The sequence below is a fragment of the Monosiga brevicollis genome, genomic scaffold (genome assembly GCF_000002865.3).
Source record: "Monosiga brevicollis MX1 MONBRscaffold_9 genomic scaffold, whole genome shotgun sequence".
In the NCBI taxonomy this organism is placed as follows: domain Eukaryota; class Choanoflagellata; order Craspedida; family Salpingoecidae; genus Monosiga; species Monosiga brevicollis.
In genome coordinates this window covers 300,556-322,941 of record NW_001865046.1, presented here as the reverse complement: position 1 = coordinate 322,941, position 22,386 = coordinate 300,556, and the positions used below count along the sequence as shown (strand labels likewise).

Genomic DNA, 22,386 nt, shown 5'->3' with positions numbered 1-22,386 from the left:
GCCTGTCATCGGACGCGGTGTTGATCCTCACCCAAACGAAGCAGAGCAGGAAGGAGGTTAGGGCGGGCCAGGTCGAGTCAAGGTCAACAATAATGAGGAGTGCCTTCCTTTCATTCATGGCCCAGCGGACAATCTTTCCTGGTGGTTGTCACGAATCCTTGATGGGCCCGTCCGGACTATCAGAGTGGCAAGGACACAGATTATTTCAGGCGGCTGGTGCTTGCGCTGAGGGACGCTTGACTTTCGTACTAAACGTGCCCTGAGCTTTTCTCTGCTTTGCGCCACAAAGGCATTCAGCCTTTAGCTGCTTGTGGTGTCTATGCCTGACACACGAGGATGTGGGGGGGAGAGCATGTTGGATTGTTGGATTGCGTGCGTTGTGTCCGCTACATCATGGCTGAAAGTGCTCCTCTGCCTTGATCCCTCGTCTCGTGTTGTGGGAAAGCCGTGAAGGTATGTAGCGGTTTGGGCAGCTGGGAAGGTGGGGTTGCAGGTTCCATTTGCACGAGCGGGGAGACGCCGCTCCAACCCTGCCAAGCTTGAGCCCTTCTATGCTTCTTGCGCAGCGTAACTTCACAGTCGGGGTTGTCCTCAGAGGAATACAAACCACAAGGAGCAACGTCTGCACGCAGCCTTGGCACCCACACAAACTGGTCTCTTGTGTCGCTGCACGACTTGGGCTCAAGAGTGCGAGCAGCCTTTCTTTTTCCTCGAGTAATCATACCTCCGCCACATCCTTTTTAATCGCCTACAACTGCACCCCCAGCCACCTGTCTGTTTTCGGCGCTAGAACACGAGCAGGACGCACTCTCGTTTGTCAACCAGAGGTGGCAGCTTGTCAAGGATTGCCACCGCTGCAGCGCGATTGGCCCAGACGCTGGGCGGTAGCACACGAGCCATGGCCGGGTTTTTACACGCCGCCGTGATCGCGCTGGCTATGCTCCTGTTGGTCCATGCTGGGCGAGATGAGGTCTGTGTCGCTACATTCAAACGCCAAAGGCAACCAACTTCTTGGTCCCAAGACACCTGCCTCACACCTTCCTCGTTATGTCTTGCAGCTCTTCCTTCGCTTTAACCCAGCACGAAGCCCACCTGCAGACACAAGCATCTATCAACATAATCTAGGAGACCTCAGCTCGGTACGGTGCAGGTGCTGGGCATTCTAGAGATATCTTACGGCTGCTGCTCAGCGGTGTTATCCAGCTGATGCCTGCTCAACCCTCTACCCATCTCTCAATGGCAGCAAACAACCGCAGTCTTCATTCCTGATCACAGCGTCTTTCACCAACCCTGTACGTTGCTTTCCAGCTCTCCAAACTCTGTCTCACATCATCAGTGTCTCTCCTCTCCTCTTCCTCTCTCCTCTCGCCTTCCCTCACCCACACTTCCTGGTGCGATTCGCGCTCACATTAGTTGAAGCGGTGTTTGATTTCATGAGATTTTCCACGGCGGATGGCACACTCCTCGCAAAAGCACAGCGCGACTACGAGCCGACATATGTCGACTTTGCCGAAGGCGGAGACATTGGTCTTTTCATCCTCAGCAACTATGTATGCTCTTAGCAAGGCAATGCGGATTTTTTATGTGCCCAGGCTAAGCCAACTCATGTTGAAACCGGTTTGACAGCTCTGCGTCGCTTTCTCAGAGTCATCCACCTCTGAATTGAGAGACGACTGCATTGGAATGCCTGTCGGATTATACATTCGCTTCCAGGTCTGTGCAGACGAAAGGATGCGGTTTGCTGTCGAGACCTGCCAAAGCCTAAACCCAATGTACTTGATATTATAGGGACACTTGATTGTGAAACCAAATCAAATATGCTACGGCTTTGGTAGCTACGCCAAATGCATCACAGCATCAACGGCAGGTGTGTCGTCGAGCCCCAGCCATATAGAGAATGACTCATCGACAAACAATCGTGCTCATGTCACTGTCTTTGCTACGAGATTCACAGCCTTTTATTCCAACAACGGCCCTTGGATGCTTGGAGGCCTCATTCGAAGATCATCTGCTGGGGGTAGGTCCCTGAGCTTCGAGGACCGCACCGTAGTTCATAGAGTGACGGACTCACTTTCTGTGCAATTACACGATGAAAAATAGCGTCTCCATCTTCAGTGGCCAGTGATGTGTATGAAACCGGCTGGAACTTCCGTGGAGAATTTTATGACGTGCTTATTCTCAACGAGGGGATCCCTCGCGCGTCGCGTGAAGCCCTCAAAGAAATGTGCAGGCAAAGTTCTGACTGCGGCACAAGTGGCGCTTGCGTGAATTCATATTGTGTTTGCGATGGAGGATCTGCAGCTCCATTTTGCTCCTCTCAGTGGTGCGCGCATTCAATTGAATGTCCAGAGGGATTCGCATGCATCGACTCCGCCTGCATGCGGCAAAACCCTTGTGATGGCGAAGCCAGCCCATGCCTCAACGGAGGTAGCTGCACCAACACGATCGGCGGCTACACGTGCGACTGCCCCGCGACATACACGGGAAGCAACTGCGAGACGGACGTGAACGAGTGTAATCGCGGAGTCAGCCCATGCCTCAACGGGGGCAGCTGTACCAACACGATCGGTGGCTACACGTGCGACTGCCCCGCGACATACACGGGAAGCAACTGCGAGACGGACGTGAACGAGTGTGATGGCGAGGCCAACCCATGCCTCAACGGGGGTAGCTGCACCAACACGATCGGCGGCTACACGTGCGACTGTCCTCAACACCACAGCGGCCCCACATGCGACACCTATACCTCCCCCTGTCCAAACTGTTCGGCTCCAGGCCAGCACTGTGTCCAAACGTCGGAATCCTACACCTGCATCACCGAACCCTGCGCCCTCATGACCTGCTACAATGGTGGCACCTGCATCGGCGACCTCTACCAGGGTCAGTGTCATTGCATGCCGGGCTGGGTCGGCTCCGACTGTCGCACTGACCAGGACGAATGCGCTACCTTCAACCCCTGCGCCAACGGCGCCACTTGCCACAACGTGCCTGGCTCCTTCTCTTGCTCGTGCACTGCCCTACAAAGCGGGCCCTACTGCAACATCTCCCTCGACCCCTGCGCCAGCGAACCCTGCCTCAACACGGGCTCCTGTACCTGGAATCAAGAGCAGCCGACACCGAGCTATACCTGTACCTGTCCCGGCTGGACCAGCGGGGCTCGCTGCGAGCGGAAGCTGGCTTGCAGTGCGCTGCCTCCCTCCCTCGAGGTCATGGACGATGCCGGCCTGGTTCATATCCTGGACCTGAATTGTGTCGCCTTCCTGGGCAGTCTCACCCTCAACAATGCCTCGGGCAGCCTCAGCCCTGGCCTGGTCCAGGAGCTCCTCCACACGTTGACCTCGGTGGGTGGCTACCTCGAGCTCATCGCCATTCATGATGTCGAGCTCGAGACTTTGGCCCAGTTGCTCAAGGGCTCGGACCAAGGCCTGGTTCAGCAGCGTCGGAACCAGGTGGCCGGTCGCGACCCCACCGTGGCCAAGCTGCAAGCCAAGCTCAAGAACTCGACCCTTCAGGGCGAGAGCCTGGCCCTCATCAACTGCTCTCTGTCCACGCCCGATACGGGGGCTGGCAGCAGCAACAGCTCCCTCCTTGATGTCCTCGACTCCACTCTCAACGGCGGCGTCCTTCTCAGCAACACACCGCTTCGCGCCGCGCACGTTGTCACCCCGGATCGCACCAATGCCCTATGGTGGGCCAGTGATGAACGCCTGGCGACCAGCTTTTCCATCCCAGCCGAACTGGCCAACACATCCCTGGGCACCGACGGTACGGCAGGCAATGTGTGCCCCATGTTCATCGACCCCGTGGCCGATCCCGGGACGGGCCGTCACGCCTGCACGGCCGCCTGCGTCAGCTGTCCTCGCACGTGTACCAGCAGCACCGTTCTCAAGGGCTTGGCCTATGGCTGCCAGTACGTGCAAGGCGATTTGGTCCTGGATGCCACGGCCCTGACCGAGGGTCAGCTCTATGCCCGGTTGCACGAGGTGGCTTTTATTGCGGGTCGGCTGGTCGTGCGAAACAATGTTGATTTGACGCACTTGGGCTTTTTGGATCGCGTGGCCGGTGCCAGCTCGATCGAGCTCTCGGGCAATCCTGATCTGGTGGATGCACGATTGAAGTCACTGAAGCCTGGTGTTCCCATGGTCATCACCAACAACGCCGTCCTGTGCGATGCGGGTGGGCCCTATGGTGATCGCGCGTGTGATGCGGCGGCTGCCGCAGAGCAGAGCTTTGCGGTGCGGATGACTGATGTGGACGCCGAGCATGCGGCGTCGCCAGAGGTTCTGGCCTTGCTCGGTAACCTGATCTCGACTCGCCTTGGCCTTGCCAACATCTCGGTGAGCTGGGCACCGCAAAGCCGTAGCAACAACAACAACAACAACAACAACGGCAACAACAACGGCAACGACAACGAGTTTGGCCGGCGCCGCCGTGCCAATGAGGTGGACATGACGCTGCAGCTCAACGTCAACGTGGCCAGCACCATGTTGGATCAGACGACGCGGGCCCTGGCCAATGTGACGATCGAGGACATGGCCGCCATGCTGGTCGAGTCGAGCATCACGGCCGCCAGCCTGGTCGAGGTTGCACCCATCAATACCCTCGTCCTTCGTGAGCGCGAGGATGAGCTCGAACAGCTCTACGCCGTCCAGATCAAGCAGGCACTGGTCAACCCGCAGAAGTTTGTTGTCGTTGTCAAGCCACCCAAGGTGGCTGGCAAACGCATCGACATTCTCTACACACTCTTCTTCCGCAAAGCCACCCCGCAGCAACACGCCGATGCTCTCACCGCCATTCTGCGCCGTGGTGTGCAGGCTGCCCCGGGTCTCGAGGCCATTGAACTGACCGCTGCCCGTGCCACCAGTGTGGTCAACCGCATTCTGACGTCCATCACTTCGTGGCGCCAGGTCCACACGGACACCAAAACCACCATGAAGGTGGACCGCTGTCGCCGACCGGGCGACGTCAACTGCGTGGACGACTGGGAGAACGTGGAGCTCATGGTTCAGGCGTCCTTTGTCATTGCTGGCCGCCAGCACGTTGTTCGCAGCGACCCACATCCAATCAGTGCGCGCGGGAAGCCGACCATGGGCGTTGTGGCCGATCGCATTGCTGCACAGGCACGCCGCATCGGATATTCGCGCAGCACCGATGCCTCTCTGGACGCCTATGTCGAGCATGTGGGCCTCGAGCAGCTGTCTGGTGTGGAGTGGGTAGACAATGCGACGGCCCACCGCCCACAGCTGACGACTGCCTCGCCAACCCTGGTTCCAGAGACTTGTCAGCCGACCTCGACCGAGGATGCAGCTCCCGCCTGCGTACAACCCTACACCGAATACCGTCTGGTCTCATACCTTTCGGATGGCGACGGGTACTTTTCCGATCCACTTCAGGCCGAGACTGTGTTTCGGACGGCCACGGCTCGGCCAGACTCGCCGCCCGTCGTGGCTAGGACCATGGTTCATGCCCGGGGCCTGACCCTGGAACTGGATGACCCCGTCGTGGCCAATGGCCCCATTACTCGGTGGCCATGGTCCCTATCGTGTGCCGACCATACCTGTCCCACGGTGACCGGAAGCACCGAGCGTAGCGGCAGCGTGCAGAACGGCACGGCGAACAGCACAGCGGAGCTCAGCGAGGGCGGGGCCTTGTTGGCTCGCGAGCTGGCCCTGGGCAACCTGCTTCCCTACACTCAGTACACCTTGGAGGTCTCGGCTGCCACTTCAGCGGGGGCCGGCCCAGTCATGGCCATGTCCTTCATGACCCCAGAGGCCTCACCCTCAGCCCCACGCCACGTGCAGGTGCAGCGGAAGCTTGTGGCTGGCAAGAACCAATACAATGTGAGCCTGGTGTGGGACATGCCTGCCGAGGTCAATGGCATCCTCGTGGGCTATGAGGTCGGTATCAACTTGAATCAGAGCGGCATGCGCACCAACACGAGCGGCAACGCAACGGAGCTTGGCCTTTGGACCACCAGCCCAGACGACGTGTATCAGGTCCGAGCCCGTACCGCGGCTGGCTGGAGTGACTGGAGCCTGGTGGCGACGGAGATTGAGGCAAGCCGTTCGGACGGGGAGGACCCGTGGTCGCTGACGGGGACCAGGTTGCTACCCGTGTTGGCGGTTGCGGTGCTGCTTTTGCTTGGCTTGGCGGTGGTGCGTCACCGCCGACGGGCTCAACGCCTGCTGCAAGACTTTAAGCCGCAGGCAGACGAGTATGAGGTGGATGTGGCAGACATTGTCCTTGGCAAGGAGCTGGGCAAAGGCGCGTATGGCCAAGTGGTGCAAGCGGTAAGTTTGGGTCTTGGTGATGCGTGATGGTGGGTGTGACACTGGGTGGGTGTGATTCGAGGCTGAGGTTGGGCCCCATCGAAGGCTTGAGTGAGTGGCAGCGGGGTGCGGGGTGCGGGGTGCCCACTTTGCTCGAGTAGGGATGTCTCAAGCCTTGCTGACACGGTGTATCTGCGATGATCTGTTGTCTGTTTGCTTGTGTGTGTGTGTGTGTGTGTGTGTGTGTGTGTGTGTGTGTGTGTGTGTGTGTGTGTGTGTGTGTGTGTGTGTGTGTGTGTGTGTGTGTGTTTGCATGCATGCTGCGCTGTGCGGCATGTGCGTGCTTTTAGGTGCTTAAGAGCCACGGCAGTGAAGCGGGAGTGCCCGTGGCTGTCAAGATGCTGACTCGGGGTCATGGCTCACGTCAACAGCGACAGTTTGCATTTGAGATGCACATTATGAAGCTGCTTCACCGCGCTGGGCCGCATCGCAATGTACGTTCCATCGGGCTCTGGGTGGATGAGCAAGGAGGCGTCGTTTTTTGACGACACTTGCCAAGCTTTCGCACGTGTGCTTTGACCCGCGCATACACGAATGGATTCTCACATCGTGGCGTGTTGTTGCCTGTCTGCTTTCGTTTGGCGGGGGGGCGCGTGTTGCCGGTGTCGGCGTTAGGTCTTGACAATTTGTGGCCAGGTGACTCAAGAAAGCCCGATGATGCTGGCCACTGGTACGTGACTGTCGTGGTTGAGGCTCGCCTTGGTCCATGCTTGACGCGACCCCCTTCTCACGTCTTCTCCCTCTTCCTGGCGCTGCTATGCCTGCATGCATGTGCCTGTGTGTGTATGTTTGTGCCCGTATGTGCCTGTATATGTGTGTGTGTGTGCCTGTACATCTGTGCCCGTATGTGCCTGTACGTGTGTAGAGCTGATGCCTCTGGGCAACCTCCGCGACTACCTGCACGAGCACAAACCGAGCAGCAACAGCAACATCGAGGATGGGGGCTTGAGTCTGCCCAGGTTGTGCGACATTGCGGAAGGCATTGCCTCGGGCATGGCCTTTGTGAGCGAGCTGCGCATCGTCCATCGTGATCTGGCAGCTCGCAATGTGTTTGTGAGCCGTCGTCTTGTGCCCAAGGTACGGTTGCGCACACGCTTTCGCGCGTTTGTACAACACAAACCTCTGCTTGCTTGCCATGCTCCTCGCCTTGTTCGACCTGGGTCTGTCCCGGGCTGATCCTCCTTGGCGGGTCCATGCTTGTAAACCCCTTTTGGTTCTTGTCCTGCGGCTCTCTCACAATGATTCCTCCTTTGCTTTTTTTTTTCTTTTCTTTTCTTTTTTTGGCTCTCTGTCTCTGTCTCTGTCTCTGTCTCTCTCCTCGTCTCAACCCCCTTCTGTGTCTCGCTTTCCACCTATTGCGCGAAATGTTGGCCTGGATTGCGTAGATTGGTGACTTTGGCTTGGGCGTATTGTTGGACAAGTCCCAGGAGACATTTGTGGACTCGTGTCAGGAGGGGTTGCCCATGCGATGGCTGGCACCCGAGGTGATTAGCAGCGGTGTCTTCTCGTATGCGTCGGACGTGTGGAGCTTTGGGGTGCTGTTGTACGAGCTCTTTACCCACGGCGGCATGCCCTATCCGGGGCAGACGAACGAGCAGGTCGCGGCGTCGGTGGTTGGGGGGCTTCGTTTGTCCCAGCCCGAGGACTGCCCGGACGCCGTTTATGGCATCATGCTCCAGGCCTTTGCCCTCAAGGCGCGCCATCGTCCTACTTTTGAAGCCCTTTCGAGCCTTCTTCACGAAGTCTCGAGCAGATTCAAGAGTGGCGCTGCAGATATGGATCTGCTCAGTCGCTCCAACCATGGTCGCTCAAGCCGACCGGTTATCAGGCCTGAGAAGATAGGTGTGCCTGTGGTGCACACTCTTCAGCCTACGGTGGATTTGCCCGATTATGTGGTACCAAACCCGTATCGTCTGTCACGCCCAACCTCCGTGTATTCTGAATGTGGCTCTGCGTCAACTGTGGATGCTTTCTTGACACTTGATCCGAGTGAAGACTACATTGTACTTGACCCCGAGGATGGCGTTTATCATCAGTCTTATAGCGTTGTCTGAGTTTCGATGACATGCCTCTTTCTTGTTTCTGTGTCCATTTCTTTTTTCGAGAAGTTTTGATTTTTTGACAGGACTCCATGTGATGCAAAGAAAGCAAACAATCAGTGGAACAATTCCATGCTTAGAATGCAAAGCGATTGCGAATATCCTCGATCTTCTTGATAACGTCAGTGGTCGGTCGCTCAAGCCCTTCTGCAACCTCATTTTTGACGGATGCAGACAGGAGGGGATACTGCTCGCACAAGTCTCCGTCAATCACCGACTACCAGAAAAAGCAAGTCAAATGAGCGGCGATAAGCTTCACCAGTTGCAATGACAGTGCCAAGGCACTTCCAGACAATCTGCAAATACATCAAGGTGATGTACAGTTGACAAAACACATACTTTGACTGGGAAGTACGCCGAACGATAGTGCAGATGGTCACGGCCACACAAGGGCGCATGCTCCTGGCGCAGATGGAGCTCCAAACTTGTGAAAAACTCAAAGTCATCTCGGTTCGAAAAGGGAAGAAACAAGCCAATCCCGCCCGACATGGTCGTGTAGAGTATGCACTCAGCACCGCCAGGAACCAGCGTTACTTTTTGCAGCGACAGAATTGTCTCTCCCACGTGATAGTTACACAGAATGTCCATCTTTTGAGAGGCACCATTCAAGATACCGCGACTCCAAAATGCCTTTGAGCCCGTTGGATCATCGTCAATCTGATCCGTAAGGTCTGTGCCCAATCGTGCCTGCGTAAACAAAAGTCCCATGAGGAATTTGAACAAAGAGCCATCGGTGAGAAGGAAAAAAAAAACGGGAAAAAGGCGCCTGGCACTATTCAAAGGAAGCTTGAGAAGGTACGCACCACGACAAAATTGCCGAACTTGTCTGCTCCTGCCACGGTCTGGTAGTCAAGCAACACGCCACGCGTGCACCATCGTGGATTGGTATCATCTGCAAAGATGGTCAAGGCGTTCTCAGCTGGCTAGAAATGATGAATTGAAAAAAGGTGGTGAGGCTCAAACGGGAGACAAAAACCGATACCATGCCCGTGGCGTTACGCGGCAGCGCCCCACCTTGTACTTGAGCCAGACGAAGGAGTGTTTTTGATCAGCCGCACAAATGCGCGTGCCCATCGTTGTGATGTGAACGACTTGGCTGGGGAGTTGCTGAGCATTGAAAAAAAAAAAATCATTGAAACACACACACACACACACACACACACACACACACACACACACACACGACCACGGTGAGCCAGCCATCGAACTGCTGTTTGCACTCGAATGCAACTGTAGCAAACGACGTGATACATGCATCCACGTTGCAACTTACCCTATTTTCGGTCTTGAGCAGAAGCTTTTTCTTGCCAAGATCAAAGATGCGGAGTGTATTGCCAACACCAGCCAAGACTTTACCAGCAAACTCAGCAAGAGCACAGGGAAGGCCACCATCCACGGCAGTGCGGTGCAACAGCACGACTTGATCGCCTTGGACCTGGAACGTCAAGAGGAATGCGCCGTCCATACTCTGTTGCTTGGGCTTCCAGCCCTTGACCACGCCAGCGACAATGTGCTTGTCGTTAGGCGATGAAGCGAAACGAACCCGCGCGAGGCTGCAAATGACCACAGGTTCAAGAATGGGGACTATGAGAATCACAGCGCGTATGATAGCCCAGACAAAATTCGCAATTTTGCAAAATGCGTTGGGAGGCAAGATCCCATGTCCATTTGAGAAATCGGGGAGAAGGGGGGAAGACCAACCTCATAACCATCTCATCTTGAGCCAAGGGAACGAGGCAGGTCGTCTCGCCCTGTGCCAAGTTTACGACGCGAATATTGCTGGCCCACAAGTTGTCGCCAGCATATGACTGACCAAACTGCTTTACATCCAAAGGTTCGGCCAAAGCAGCTGGACTCGTAAGATCCTCTTGAGGGTCGGTTTGTTCCGCCATTGCCGTGCCTGCTTGATGCGAAGCAATGCGGCTCAGCCGCTCGGCCTTGGCAGTGACGGACAGGCAGCCCTGGTCGCCTTCAGCGATAAAGGCCAGCGAGGCTTCGGGATCGAGAAGGAGGCGCCGGCCGGTGTACTCGAGGGGGATGGAATTTTGATGGAAAACCTGGCCCAGCTTTTCAAAAGCAAAAATGCGCAAAGTGTTGCCAGCCACTGCTGCAACGCCTTCGGGACACTGGTCTGAACTAAAGGCGGATGCATACTCCAGCGCGTCGTAGGACAAGGGGGTGATACGTGAGTGCCCTTGATAGCGGTAACTCAGCCATGGCTTGGTGGAAAGGGCCAAGACTGCAGGTTCCTCCGCCACTTTGACGGGGAAAAGCTTGACAGCACGCGCGCCAAGATAGCGTGTGCGGGTATCCGATAGATCGGCCGTCAGGGTATCGACGCGCGAGCGCATCAAGACACCGTTTCCCAGGCCGATGGCCAGGCTGAGGCCTGAGGGCTCGCCGTGAGTACCACGCACCTCGACCATGCACAGACTAGCAGCCGCACCGGGAAGGGCTTGCATGCTCAACGGAGCCAGGCAGTCGCTCTTGTCCAGGGACATGAGACGGACGGTCTGATCATCAAGACCAAGTGCCAAGAAGCGGGCGGTTTGTGCGCCTTCAGGGATGGGTGCAAGGGCCAGTGCTGTCACCTGACTGGACATTTCCACGCGCTCTGAATGCTCAATGAGCTGGCCGCTACGATCCAACTCAAAATAGACAAGCTCGCCGTTGCTCAGGGCAACAACCGCTTGGCGTTCGTTCACGGCACAGTGGGAAATTTTGGTGCGATCAGGGGCCTTCCATTCGTTGATGCGACCATCGTGCAGGATGTGGCGAATACCCATGGCGTGGATCTGCAGGAGGGCATCGTCGCCGATGCGCGAAGCGCTGAGCGTGGCCACAGAACCAAGGAACCCGCTGTCCGTGACTTCCTCGACTGTTTCACCAATACCCAGCACGAGGGTGGCGTCCACAAAAGACATGACAATGTATGTGTCAGCTTCATCCTCAACGTGGCGCTTCACGCTCCAGACAGCCGATGGATTGCCAGGTAGCGGTGACTCGGCCATGGCAGAGACTTCAAGCCCGTGGCGGAGCACCCGAAGCGACGAACCACTGCCACGGCCACAGAGTGCATAGAGTTGAGGCCCGTCCTGCTGGCCAGCATCGGCCAGCTGGCAGTCCATGACGGGCGCGAGAGACTCGATCACATCCAAGGGTGCCAGGTTCAAAAGTGGACGGGGGCGAAAGTACAAAACCTGCGAGTAGAGCACCGACGGAGCTGTGAGAACGGGTACACCACGGCAATAGGGGAGGGGAAAGGGACAAGACAGAAAAAACAAAAAGAGGAAAGAAGGAGCTCAATGAAGGTCAAGATGCAACGGACTTTGTCCTCCGGTTCGGTACTTAAAAACGAGGGCTCGTCCTTGTTATCACCCAGCTGGGCAATCTGGTACAATTGGCTGTGGTCGTGCGTAAAAAAGCATGGGTGGTGAGATGGATGCAGCTGGGCTGAGCAAGCCAGCAAACAAGAGTCAAAGGGGGGTGAGAAGGCATCAGCACGCACTGGTCGCCGTGCTCCGAAGCAATGAAGAGAAGGCCAATTTTGAGCAGGACCATGGACTTGGCCACGGGAACTGTATCGAAATACTTGAGAATCATGCCCTGGACCTCATCCTCATCGTGCACCATGGTGAGCTTGAACAGATCGCCTTCCTCTGTTTGTAGCAGGAAGAAAAAAGTCTTCTTGGTTTTGTGCATGCAAAAAGCGTTGATGATGGTAGAGCGGGGTTGGCGAAACGGGTCCAGGCGGCGCGGAATCGACACGGAAATGGGTGTGTGCTCGCCAACGGTGCGCCAAGTGATCTGTCCATCTCCACACACAAGCACGCCTGCCGACAAAGAGAGAAGGGTGCGCGTGAAACAAGGTCGGATCCTCACGGGCGAGGGGCGACAGATCCCTCCATTCTTCTTTTTATTCGGAGCCTAGCAGCTCCGTGGTTCACCGTGCGGCCCCTCTTGTTGATGAGCCCAAGACGCTATTGGCGAGACGAAGCCAAGCGTGCGCACCTGAAGGACCGTCCGCTCCACCTGGAACCGGGATCAGCTTGTTGGCAAATGAGTCGAGCTCAATGCTTTCCTTCCTAACGACGTGATTGAGACCAAGATCAAGCTCGTAAAACACCAGGGTCTGGGCCAAGAGCTCCAGGGCCTCGCCAGATGGGTCCTCATCAACGTCCTCGTAGTCCAGCTCGAGACAGGCAAAAAGAGGATTCTCAAAGCCGACGTCGACGCCAACCATATCGTAGACCAGAGAATGTCCCTTGTGGGCCTCGAGGGGCGAGGAAATTGTGAGGCGTGCTGCTGCATCGCGATTGAGAATATAGACAAGCTTTTGCTTTTCCACGGCGCCAACCATAACGGCACGGCCCTTGGGGTCTGTGGCCAGATATTGGCCTGGCACAATGCGTCGGCAACCTGATTTGCCAAAGGTTTCCATATGCACGCGCTCCAACTTGTTGGCAGTTACATCGTACTGCAAAATGGTAATGCTATAGGCAGTGTGGGACGATATGAGGTGGCGATATGAGGTGGGTCGTATTCAGCCGAGCCAATCAGACTTGACTCGCCAAGGACCCGGGGCATGCGACAAACCGTCCGGAATCGGTTGAGACAATGAGGTAGTCCTTGGTGCCACCAGTGAGGCGGAAAGCCCGCAAGTCGCGGATGAGACCAAAAATCTCAGTGGCTGCAATCAACCCACAATGCCCCACGGCGAGGGCGGATAATGAAGAGGTGAGGGCCCGCATGTCAGGGCGAGCGAGAAGCCAAGGCGCACACAGGACAGTGCAATGACACTGATTCCGCTTAACAGTAGGCACTGGAAAGCCAATGGTCGCGGCGGATACACGAATCAAACAGGGCAGAAGTATGACGTACTGCAGACGGGAATCAGCTTGCCCAAGTTGGGGTCAGGGCGGTAAAGCTCGAGGACCTTGCCATGCGCTGCGGCAATCCACTGTACAAAAAAGAGCAGGGACCAGACGAGGTCAGGGGCAGAGCACAAGGCTTGGAATAGAAAATGCAAAAATGCCAAATTGTAGAAGATTGAAAGCGAGCTCCATCGGCCTCAGCAGCGAGGAGCCGATGAACCGAGGAGGCAAGTCCACTCATGGCTGCCAGCCGAGGCAACGGAGACGAGCCAGGGCAAGATTATGTGACATACCTGCTGCTTGTTCCCAGCAAAAACACCGTGTACAGCATGTGTAATTTGTGATGCATGCTGCAAGGTAAGGTTATAAAGATAGAGGCCATTGCCTCGCAGTGACGCCGCCATTTCGGCGATCCCGCTGCCTGCCGAGCACCAGCGACACGAGGCACCAGCACAAAGAGAAGGAACGGCACTGGTAGTCGCAAAAGTAAGTGCGAAAAGGGTTACACTTGTATGCTATACGTTCAACAGCAAAACAAGGTGAAAACAATAGCCATTCTCGCAAAGCTGCAGATGCTACCATCTGACATCCGCGACCAGAGCCGCTTGCTACCAGCTGTCAGTGTCGGTCAAAGACAAAAGAGCTTTGTGGGAGTGCGGGTTAATGTCTCTGGAAAACGAGTTTTTGAGGATGGCGATCGATTTACATAGTGGTACAAGGTAAATCTTTCTCGTGCTTTTGCTTCAAATAGTCCTATTGGTGTAGTTTTAAATTTGTCTTGAACAGCAACAGAAGGAGGAGGCGAAGGAGGCACTTTTGGAGCTTTTCAAGGTTGGTCTGCCGACTTGTGGCGGCGGCAGGGAAGGCGGGCTGGGACAGGGCGCGCAGGCGAGATGAAGGCAGTGGTCTGGGTATACAGATGTTGATGTCTGGATTTATTTGACAAGGAGATTACTCTTTTCTCTCTCTCTCTCTCTCGTCGCTCGCTCGCTCTCAAACTTGGCCCATGGTTTTTGTCCTTGCTGACAGACAGAGTGAGCTGCAGCTGTGCGCTGATTCACGCGCGTGCTGCTCTTGGGCTTTTGGAACTTGTCTTGACTACAGTCTCGTGGCCGTGCGAGGCTGTGCGATATCGGGTCGCGCCAAACTTGCAACATGGCGGAGGAACTCGACGAGCAGTTTGACGACTTTGGATTTGGGTTTGAGGAGGAGAACGAGGTGGCTGAGGAGGACTTTGACGAAGGACAGATGGGCTTTGGCGACGAATCCTTTGAGGAGAGCCCCAGTGCTGAAGCAGCATCCACATCCATCCCCGCACCTGCACCTGCACCCGCACCCGCACCTGCACCCGCACCCGCACCTGCGGCACCCGCGCAAGTGCCAACACCCGTACCCAACACACCGGCTGAACCCGTCACCAACAGTGAATATGACGGTGACCCCAACGTCAAGCCCATTATTGCAGGTTTTGAGGAGGACCTATCGCAGCGCAGCCATGATCAGGTGGCACTTCAATGGCAGAGCTTTCAGGGGCAGGTGCTCCTGAACCTGCGCGTCCAGATCATGCCCGCGCGGGTAGCATTCAGCAGCGGCTTTGACTCCTCCTCGGGCAAGGAGATCAAGGTGTCCCCTCCCAAAGACAAGACGCACACACTCGTCAAAATGCTCAAACCTGAAACTAGCTACACTTTCCGCCTTCTGGCTGGCAACGAAGCTGGTGTTACCATCGGTCCGGAAGTCGAGATTACGACGCGCGTTTTCGCCCCGCCCCGTGGCGATAAGAGTGCGTGGTTTGTGCTGCCACCAGACCGCAAGGCTTCGGCCGTCAAGACCTTGGGACGTCGCTTGTCCCTGCGCAAGGTCAAGCTGGACCGCTTCTGGTTTGTTCTCGAGGGCGCCCTCCTTTCCTGGTACAAGAGTGTCGATGGACCCGAGGTTGGCTATGTTCACCTCGGCAAACTCAATGAAATCTCCTATCCACAGCGCACCGACAACACCGCCTTCATCCTCAAGTACGGTGACAGGGACCAACTCGAGATGCAGGTCTTCACCGATGATCCTCTTGTCACCGAGCGCCAGGTGTTTGACGATTGGGTGCGCGCCTTGACTGATGTACGCAAGAACCTCGGGGGAGACGCCACCCGTGTCGTGCACCGCACCATTGACAACGATTAATCTGGCAAACACATGCAGCTCTGTTCTTCTTTAGATTGTGTGTCGTCTCTGCCGATGCTTTGTTTTGGTTTTTCTCTGCCTTCTTCTTCCTGCCTTCTAATTGTCCTGGCTTTTAATTGTCTGGCGTCCATGTTCCTGGCCTGCAGGCGCTGTCGTTTGTTGTTCTCGTCTGTCGTGGCGCCCCCTCCCCCTTTTTTTTTCTTGTCATGTTGCCAGCAAATTTGTTGGTGTGCAAACGATATTGTAGTTTCAAACGCATATCCCTGTGACCGACTTTGTCCTTATATTTTGATCTACTTCCCTTAGCTTTCTGTTTGCGTCAAACCCGTGCTTCCTGTTCCTCTGACCGCTTCCCCCTCCCCCTTCTTTTAAGTCTTCTTTTTGCAATCCATTTTTCCCGAATTTTTGACCTTTTTTTTTTTAAAGTCCAAGTCAATACATAATGACATTGTCATGTCAACAAGGTGCCATGGATAGCAGGGAAAAGTTGGCTGATCTGATCACTTTACGTCCGACCTCCCAAGGGTTTGGTTGCCAATTACCAGTATGGAGGATGTTAGACAATGCCATGGATTTTTTTCTAGAAAGCACAGACACGGCGTGCTTGGAATGGCAACGCAGACACAGGGGAATTTTAAAAAGAAAGACCGGAAGTTGATTAATGGCACCAAGCCTTCTAAAACAAGGTCTGGCGTCCCTGATCCACATCAAGCACACGAAAGGCCTTGCCCTCAGCGACCTTGTCATCTGCGGCTTTCGAAGCATCACCAAAGCTGCGATCCAAGACTTGGTTCAGCTCTTGTTTGGAGAGTACCGTCTGTTTGTTGGGTGTCCCGAGCGAACAACAATGAGACGAGAACGAGAACAAAGTCAAACACGACTGTGTGCCTGAGCAGGAGAAGACAGGTCACAAACCGCATCGGTAGCGTGTAACACCTCCCGACCATCGTCTTGCAATAGCTCGAGCAGCTCTGCGCAAGCATGGTTGACCACAACACCAACAAGGTGCCCATGTTGCCATGAGAAGGCGATGCAAGCGGACGCATGCACCCAAAAGCCCTTTGGAGTCGAACGTACCATCGGCTGCAAGCTGGTTGACTTCCTTGCCCTTGCCTTTGAAGCGGCCCTTGTGCATGACCTAAGCGAGGGGGTTGCACGATTGAGGGCATGCTTGTGACGCTTCATCTCGAAAAGGATAGAACAAGGGGATTCAAACAAAACGATCCCGCGAGGAATAGTTTGCCCCTCACTCACCATCTTTTCGAGGCGTCGCTTGCTCTCAGCCCGCTCCAGGATGCGTTGATCCACCGTGTTTGCAGTGATGAGTCGATAAATGATAACCGGCTAAAAATGAAGGAAAGCAAACACACCAAAAGCAACAACGCGTCAGCTCGATACGTCATACAAGCTGATGATTGGCAGAGAGGCGAAGCATCATGTCAAAAACCGCCACCAACGTTGCGTTGACCGATGCGGTGGCAGCGGTCCTGCGCCTGCAAGTCTTGCTGTGGGTTCTAAACAAACCAAAAACATCATGTGCCAGAGCAGTACATGAGCAAGGCGAACTTGTGCCGATTCAGTCTTACTAATTTTCGCCGTCGCCTACACGACCAACAGGCTCCTGCTTACCCAGTCACTGTCGTAAATGATGCATGTGTCGGCACTGACAAGGTTGAGACCCAGGCCGCCGGCACGCGTAGAGAGAAGAAAAATAAAGGTATCAGAATCCTTGGCAAACTTATCCAGCTTTAAAAAAAAAAAAAAAAAGGAAAAAGTGAGCACCGTCTGGCAGGCGGAGTCATTAGAAACGAGACCGCCAGCTCACCGCTTCCTCGCGCTCCGTGTAGTGCACAGAGCCGTCAAGGCGCACAAAGCCGTAATCCCGCAACCAGCAGTAGTCTTGCAGAATGTCCAACATTTTGGTCATCTGTGAGAAGATTAAGACCTGGATCATGCAGCCGCAAACCACCATGTGAGCGAGCGTCGTAGCCAGCGGGGCGCGTGATGTCAACGACGTTCACGCAGTGAGCATTGTGTGGCATTGCGTGGCAAGAGCTTTGTTGAGGCGACGTTTTGGGCCAGGGGCGCACCTTACGGCCCTCCGCCTTGATGCGCGGTAGCAGTTGGTCCAAAATCTTGAGCTTTCCACCTTGTTGCACCAAGGCTTCATCGATGCGATAGTCCCCCTGCACACGGCCATGTCGCCATGCATCGATTAGGAATGCGAGATGCAGCATGATGGTACATGATTTTGATGACACCGGCAAATACGGTATAGATGATAGCTACACACACGTCGATGACAAGGCAGTCTCACCGTGGCCGTTAGCGGGTATTCGATAAGGTAGGGGTGGTTGCAGACCTTACGCAGCTGCATGAGTCGATTTTGTAAGCTGACGTTGACAACTGCCGAGCTGTTGCGCTGGGCCAGCTGCAGACGTGATGATGAAACACCGACAATGACGAATGAGATGTGGGCCACACCCAGCCACCGGGGGGGCGAAAAAACGCGTGCGTGAGCGTGTGGTCAAGCTGGTACCTCAGCCCGGGAAAGCGTGGCAGGCTTGGCCTCTGGAAGCTGTAACAAGCAAGGCAGACATTTGGCAGCGGTGAGAGCATGTGCGCGATCCCGACCGGAGCACGCCGGGTCAGCAGCAGACAAAACGGCTAACATAATCGGGCGCCTCGCGGGCACGATTGAAAAAATCCGTTTCGCTCAACTCGCGATAATTCTTTTTCGACTTGGCAGCTCGCTGGCGATTCAATTGTGGAGAGGAGCGACCATCCGAGCTCTGGTCGGAAGAAGGCGTATCCTATAAAGACAGCCATAAAAGTTTGAGCATGGAGTGAGGTTGCGCAGCAGGTTGGTATGCGCATCAAGGGGAGAAAAAGGAATGCCAAATAAAACGAGATGGAATATGGGCTCGGTACCGTGGTGCCGCTCTTATGAATCGACTCCATGATGGTGCTATCCAAGATCGAAGTGTATAATTCTGATTGCTATGTACAGATCAGAGAGCAGGCAGGTGAGAATGGCGATCATGCGACGTGGGGCGCGGGCCAGGTCTCTGTGAGGCAAGCACTCGCACCTTGGGTGTGAGGGGGGCGTACAAAACAATTTCTTTCTTGGGAGGAATGTCCACTTCAACGTCCGTCTAGACAGGCGCGCAGTTAAGAGATAGCGCGTTTCATGCGAAATAAAGAAGGGGCGAAGGAGAAAAACAGACAGAGCGAACAGAAAAAGCAAAATGAAAAGGCGGGATCAACACGAGCCCACAGACCTTGAGGCGGCGGAGGACAAAGGGCTGCAGGATCTGGTGAAGTTTGCCAAGCACTTGGTCTTCCTGCTCCTTGGCAATGAGCGCGGATTGTGCGTCCTCTCCCTCCATGTCGGAAAAATCAAACCAGCGCTGGAAACTGTCCAAATCATCAAAGATATCTGGAAGCAGGAAATTGAGCAAAGACCAGAGTTCGGAAAGATTGTTCTGTAGCGGGGTGCCCGTCAAAAGCAGGCGATTGGCCGATTGGTAGGATTTCAGTTCCTTGATCAAGCGGCAATTGAGGTTCTTGAGCCGATGGCCTTCGTCAACCACAATGTATTTCCACGCCAAATTCTAGTTGTGCGTTGATAATCACCTCAAAGTGAGTTGCGGCAAATTCGAACCATGACGTCAATCGGCAAAGGCCCCCCAAAACCCGGCTAGCATCTCACCTGCAGGAAGCGGCGATCCCGCATAACGATTTCGTAGCTGGTGATGACGGTGGCAAATGACTTGAGTTCATTATTTTGCTTCATGATTTGGCGACGCAATTGAGCACGCTCATCTGGGTGACCATGGTAAAACACGACGGGAATCGAGGGCGCCCACTTGCTAAACTCGCGGTGCCAGTTGCTGAGTGTTGAGAGGGGTGCCACCACCAAATAGGGGCCGCGCACCTGGAAAAGCCAGAGTCATGCCATCATTGTGCGAGAGAGAGCATGAGAGCTTGAGAGCTTGAGAGAGAGGGAGAAAGAGGAGCCGCCAAGAGGAAGAGGTCTGTGCAGGTCTGCTGGTCGGATGTCATTGCTGCCTGACCTTGTGCTGGTAGAGATGGGCAAAGAATGAAATGGTTTGCAGGGTTTTGCCTAGACCCATCTCGTCGGCTACATGGGTACAAACGGCAACGCAACGTTAGTTTGCGCACATCGACGGGCCGCAGTTCATTGGATTGCACCAGTGCATGGCTATAATCTGATTGTAATGGCGTGTTTCAGCCTACCTAAGATGCCATTGAGGCCATTTTCAAAAAGCGCCTTAAGCCAATCAACCCCTGCAATTTGATAGGGACGCAAGCGGCCACCCGTCACCAGGGCGGGTTGTTCGTGATGGGCTGCATTGGTGTTGTCAACGTCCATCACAGCATCATCTTGATGGGTCTCGTGTGCCTCCTCCATGACGTCCTCTTTGACGTAATCCGTGATTTTATAGTTGCCATCATCGCGCAGCGCGCGATTTTTGCCAGCGTGCGCTGGGCGATTGGTCTTGCCACTCTTGGCAGCTGGAGCGCCGTTCCGCGTCGCCGTGCGCTTGCCACCAGCGCCAGAGGACGTCTCGTGTTGGCGCGTGGTGGGAGCGGTTGAAGCCTTGGGGCCATCGTCTGCTTTTTTCTCCTTATTCTGTTTTTTCGCCTTGCGCCGTGCTTCCTCCTCCTGTGTGAAGCGGCCAGTCGAATCAGTGAAAGAGAAGGGATGGCCCGCCAAAGGGATGGCCCGCCAAACACACCAAGGGCAACGCACCTTCTGTGCTTGCATGCGCTTGTAGAGAAAGTCAGTGTACAGGGAGCTCCGCTCCAGAAGATGCTTGAGGCGCGCAAAGCGCTGCTGCTGAACCATGTCGTCATACTCTTCCCGTGCCTGGGCAGTGGCGCAGAGCATGCACGTCCGTGAGTTGGAAAACCAGCAGAGGCGCGTCGTGGTATTGAGACCAACCTTTGCGCGCTCTGACTCGAGCGAGGCCTCGCTCTGTTGACGCAAGCGTTCCTCCTCCGCAATCATGGCGTCGGTAATCACCGGCGGTTGTGTGCCGCCATCACTGGTCGCCATGGCTTGACGTCTCGCGTGGGCGGACCGATGGGCAAAGTATTGTCATCAACGCAGCCCAAGCCCAGACAGAAATGCAAAGCGGCAGAGCCAATGGGTGGAGCAAAAAAAAATGCAATCTTCTCCGCTGTGGTACAAGAGTGATCGGTGGGCATAAGCATTCACCTGTGAGCCGTGGGAGCAGGGGGAAACAGCCTTACACCGTCTCGACCGTCTCGTTCCAGCGCGAACATTGTTATTTTTTCCCGCCAAAACTTACTGAGCTTCAGCGCCAAAAACGGTCAAAAATACACTTACGCTCACACGTAAACGTTGCAGCCCATGTGCTTGTTGTTGTAGCCCATCACCATCAGAGAGGGTGAGAGAGAGAGAGAGAAGAACGTCACACAATCATGAAACGGTCAATGCGAACATGCATGACAAACATGTTTCGACATGAAAAGTATCTTCTTGTGTTTCATCGTCAAGCAGAGCAACCTCTATAAGCAGAGCAACCTCTGATAGTCGGGGTTTGAATTCGTCTTCATTCTCAAGCTTGAAGAGAACGCGGGCGCATGGCTCATCGGCATGCTTAATCCTTCTTGGGTACAAGGCCGTTGATGGCAGGCTGCATCAAATCCTCGACTGTGCGGGTTACCAAGCTGCGCAGCTGTTCGTCCACCGCTTGGCGCTCGCTGGCAGTGGAGCCCGAGGAGATGAGCTCGCTATAAAACTTAATCTTGGGCTCTGTGCCACTGGTGCGGAAGGTGATGGTCAGGTTATTTTCAAGCACAAAGGTGATCATGTGACCCGATTGCACGGGCAGGCGCGACACGTGGTCGGGCTGACTACTGTCAAAGCCCATGGTCACGTCGCGCACCGCCCGCACAGGCACGCCCGCCAGCTTGTCTGGGTAACGCCCATCCTGCGTATTTGATGATCAAAGAGGCGGGAGGGGCGGGAGGGGCGTGAGGCGCGGTAGCGGCGGAAGTGTTCTGGCTCTCTGACACCAAACATCAGGCTTGTCATGGTAAGATGAGCGGGCGGAAGTTTTTCAGCTGAGCCTACCTTGCGAATATTGCCAAAGATGCGGTCAATAATCATCTTGTCACTGTGATGGAACAAATAGATCAAGCAGTAATGAAGGGCATCATCCAGATCAAGCAAGACCAATGTTGGCGGCAGCAGCAGCGAGGCAAAAGGACGCACTGGCAGATGTAGTATGAGTTGAAAGTGGCGTGGTAGCCATAGAGGGCATACAGTTCTTCCAGCTTGTTCACCAGTGTCTTGTCCTGTCAAACACCAGCGCGAGGAAGAGGGCATGAGGCAGTGTAGGCGGCGGGTGATGCGGGGTCACAGCCGGAAACGAAGGGCCATTCACGAATGGATGCGACAACAGAGACTAAAACCACATCATTTTGAACGGTTTTCGAGGCGGGTGCTCCGAGACCGAGCAGCAGCAGCAGCAGCAGAGAGACAAGAGAAACACGGAGCGAATAAATCACGAAACAGGAGCTTTAGAGGGCGACTAACCTCTGCAGCCAGGAAGAGGGCCATCTCAGCAGCCACAGCGGCAGCCGTAACACCATCCTTGTCCACAACATTGGTGCCGATGCAAAAGCCGATAGCCTCCTCATAGCTGAACAAGACCTCGTGATCTGCGCGCATGACACAAGTGGCAACGTGAACACGCCCCAAGCATCAAAAGCAGACAAAGTACCACTTACACACGCACTTCCCCCTCCCCCCCCCCCCCCCAAAAAAAAAAAAAAAAAAAAAAAAAAAAAAAAAAAAAAAAAAAAAATTTTTGGGAAAAGGGTGTGTGTGCTTACTGGCAAACATGAAATCCA

The 22,386-nt window shown here is 55.1% G+C and overlaps 5 protein-coding genes across 5 annotated transcripts in view; 2 read left to right on the top strand and 3 right to left on the bottom strand.

The window, feature by feature from the left end:
- Positions 1-898: 898 nt before the first annotated feature.
- MONBRDRAFT_7936 (uncharacterized protein) lies at positions 899-8,383 on the top strand (the record flags this gene model as incomplete). The annotated part of the gene is made up of 7 exons (XM_001745592.1): positions 899-970; positions 1,059-1,139; positions 2,322-6,290; positions 6,620-6,763; positions 6,966-6,999; positions 7,195-7,406; positions 7,715-8,383. 7 exons carry the CDS (start codon positions 899-901, stop codon positions 8,381-8,383), a joined length of 5,181 nt encoding a protein of 1,726 aa, XP_001745644.1.
- Positions 8,384-8,430: 47 nt separating this feature from the next.
- MONBRDRAFT_36939 (uncharacterized protein) lies at positions 8,431-13,179 on the bottom strand (the record flags this gene model as incomplete). Its single annotated transcript, XM_001745447.1, has 10 exons — positions 8,431-8,645; positions 8,768-9,115; positions 9,232-9,351; positions 9,443-9,535; positions 9,702-9,981; positions 10,130-11,628; positions 11,757-11,832; positions 11,937-12,261; positions 12,440-12,921; positions 13,025-13,179. 10 exons carry the CDS (start codon positions 13,177-13,179, stop codon positions 8,505-8,507), a joined length of 3,519 nt encoding a protein of 1,172 aa, XP_001745499.1. The 3' UTR covers positions 8,431-8,504.
- Positions 13,180-14,329: 1,150 nt separating this feature from the next.
- MONBRDRAFT_36938 (uncharacterized protein) lies at positions 14,330-15,477 on the top strand (the record flags this gene model as incomplete). The annotated part of the gene is made up of 1 exon (XM_001745591.1): positions 14,330-15,477. Exon 1 carries the CDS (start codon positions 14,458-14,460, stop codon positions 15,475-15,477), a length of 1,020 nt encoding a protein of 339 aa, XP_001745643.1. The 5' UTR covers positions 14,330-14,457.
- A 676-nt stretch (positions 15,478-16,153) lies between these two features.
- MONBRDRAFT_25139 (uncharacterized protein) lies at positions 16,154-20,560 on the bottom strand (the record flags this gene model as incomplete). Its single annotated transcript, XM_001745446.1, has 19 exons — positions 16,154-16,294; positions 16,393-16,448; positions 16,555-16,615; positions 16,732-16,821; positions 16,935-16,991; positions 17,107-17,223; positions 17,303-17,422; positions 17,568-17,663; positions 17,795-17,908; positions 18,017-18,055; positions 18,150-18,290; positions 18,409-18,477; positions 18,567-18,632; positions 18,759-19,091; positions 19,190-19,414; positions 19,554-19,621; positions 19,738-20,167; positions 20,255-20,371; positions 20,447-20,560. The coding sequence occupies 19 exons, from the start codon at positions 20,558-20,560 to the stop codon at positions 16,154-16,156; spliced, it is 2,454 nt and encodes an 817-aa protein (XP_001745498.1).
- A 496-nt stretch (positions 20,561-21,056) lies between these two features.
- Positions 21,057-22,386, bottom strand: part of MONBRDRAFT_36937 (uncharacterized protein) — a 3,951-nt gene continuing 2,621 nt past the window's right edge. Inside the window, exons 12-15 of the mRNA XM_001745445.1 lie at positions 22,070-22,194; positions 21,746-21,828; positions 21,605-21,647; positions 21,057-21,461 (exon numbers count right to left, since the gene is read on the bottom strand). Coding sequence (XP_001745497.1) covers positions 21,129-21,461; positions 21,605-21,647; positions 21,746-21,828; positions 22,070-22,194 — 584 coding nt within the window. The 3' untranslated portion in view covers positions 21,057-21,128. The remainder of the gene's footprint in view (positions 21,462-21,604; positions 21,648-21,745; positions 21,829-22,069; positions 22,195-22,386) is intronic.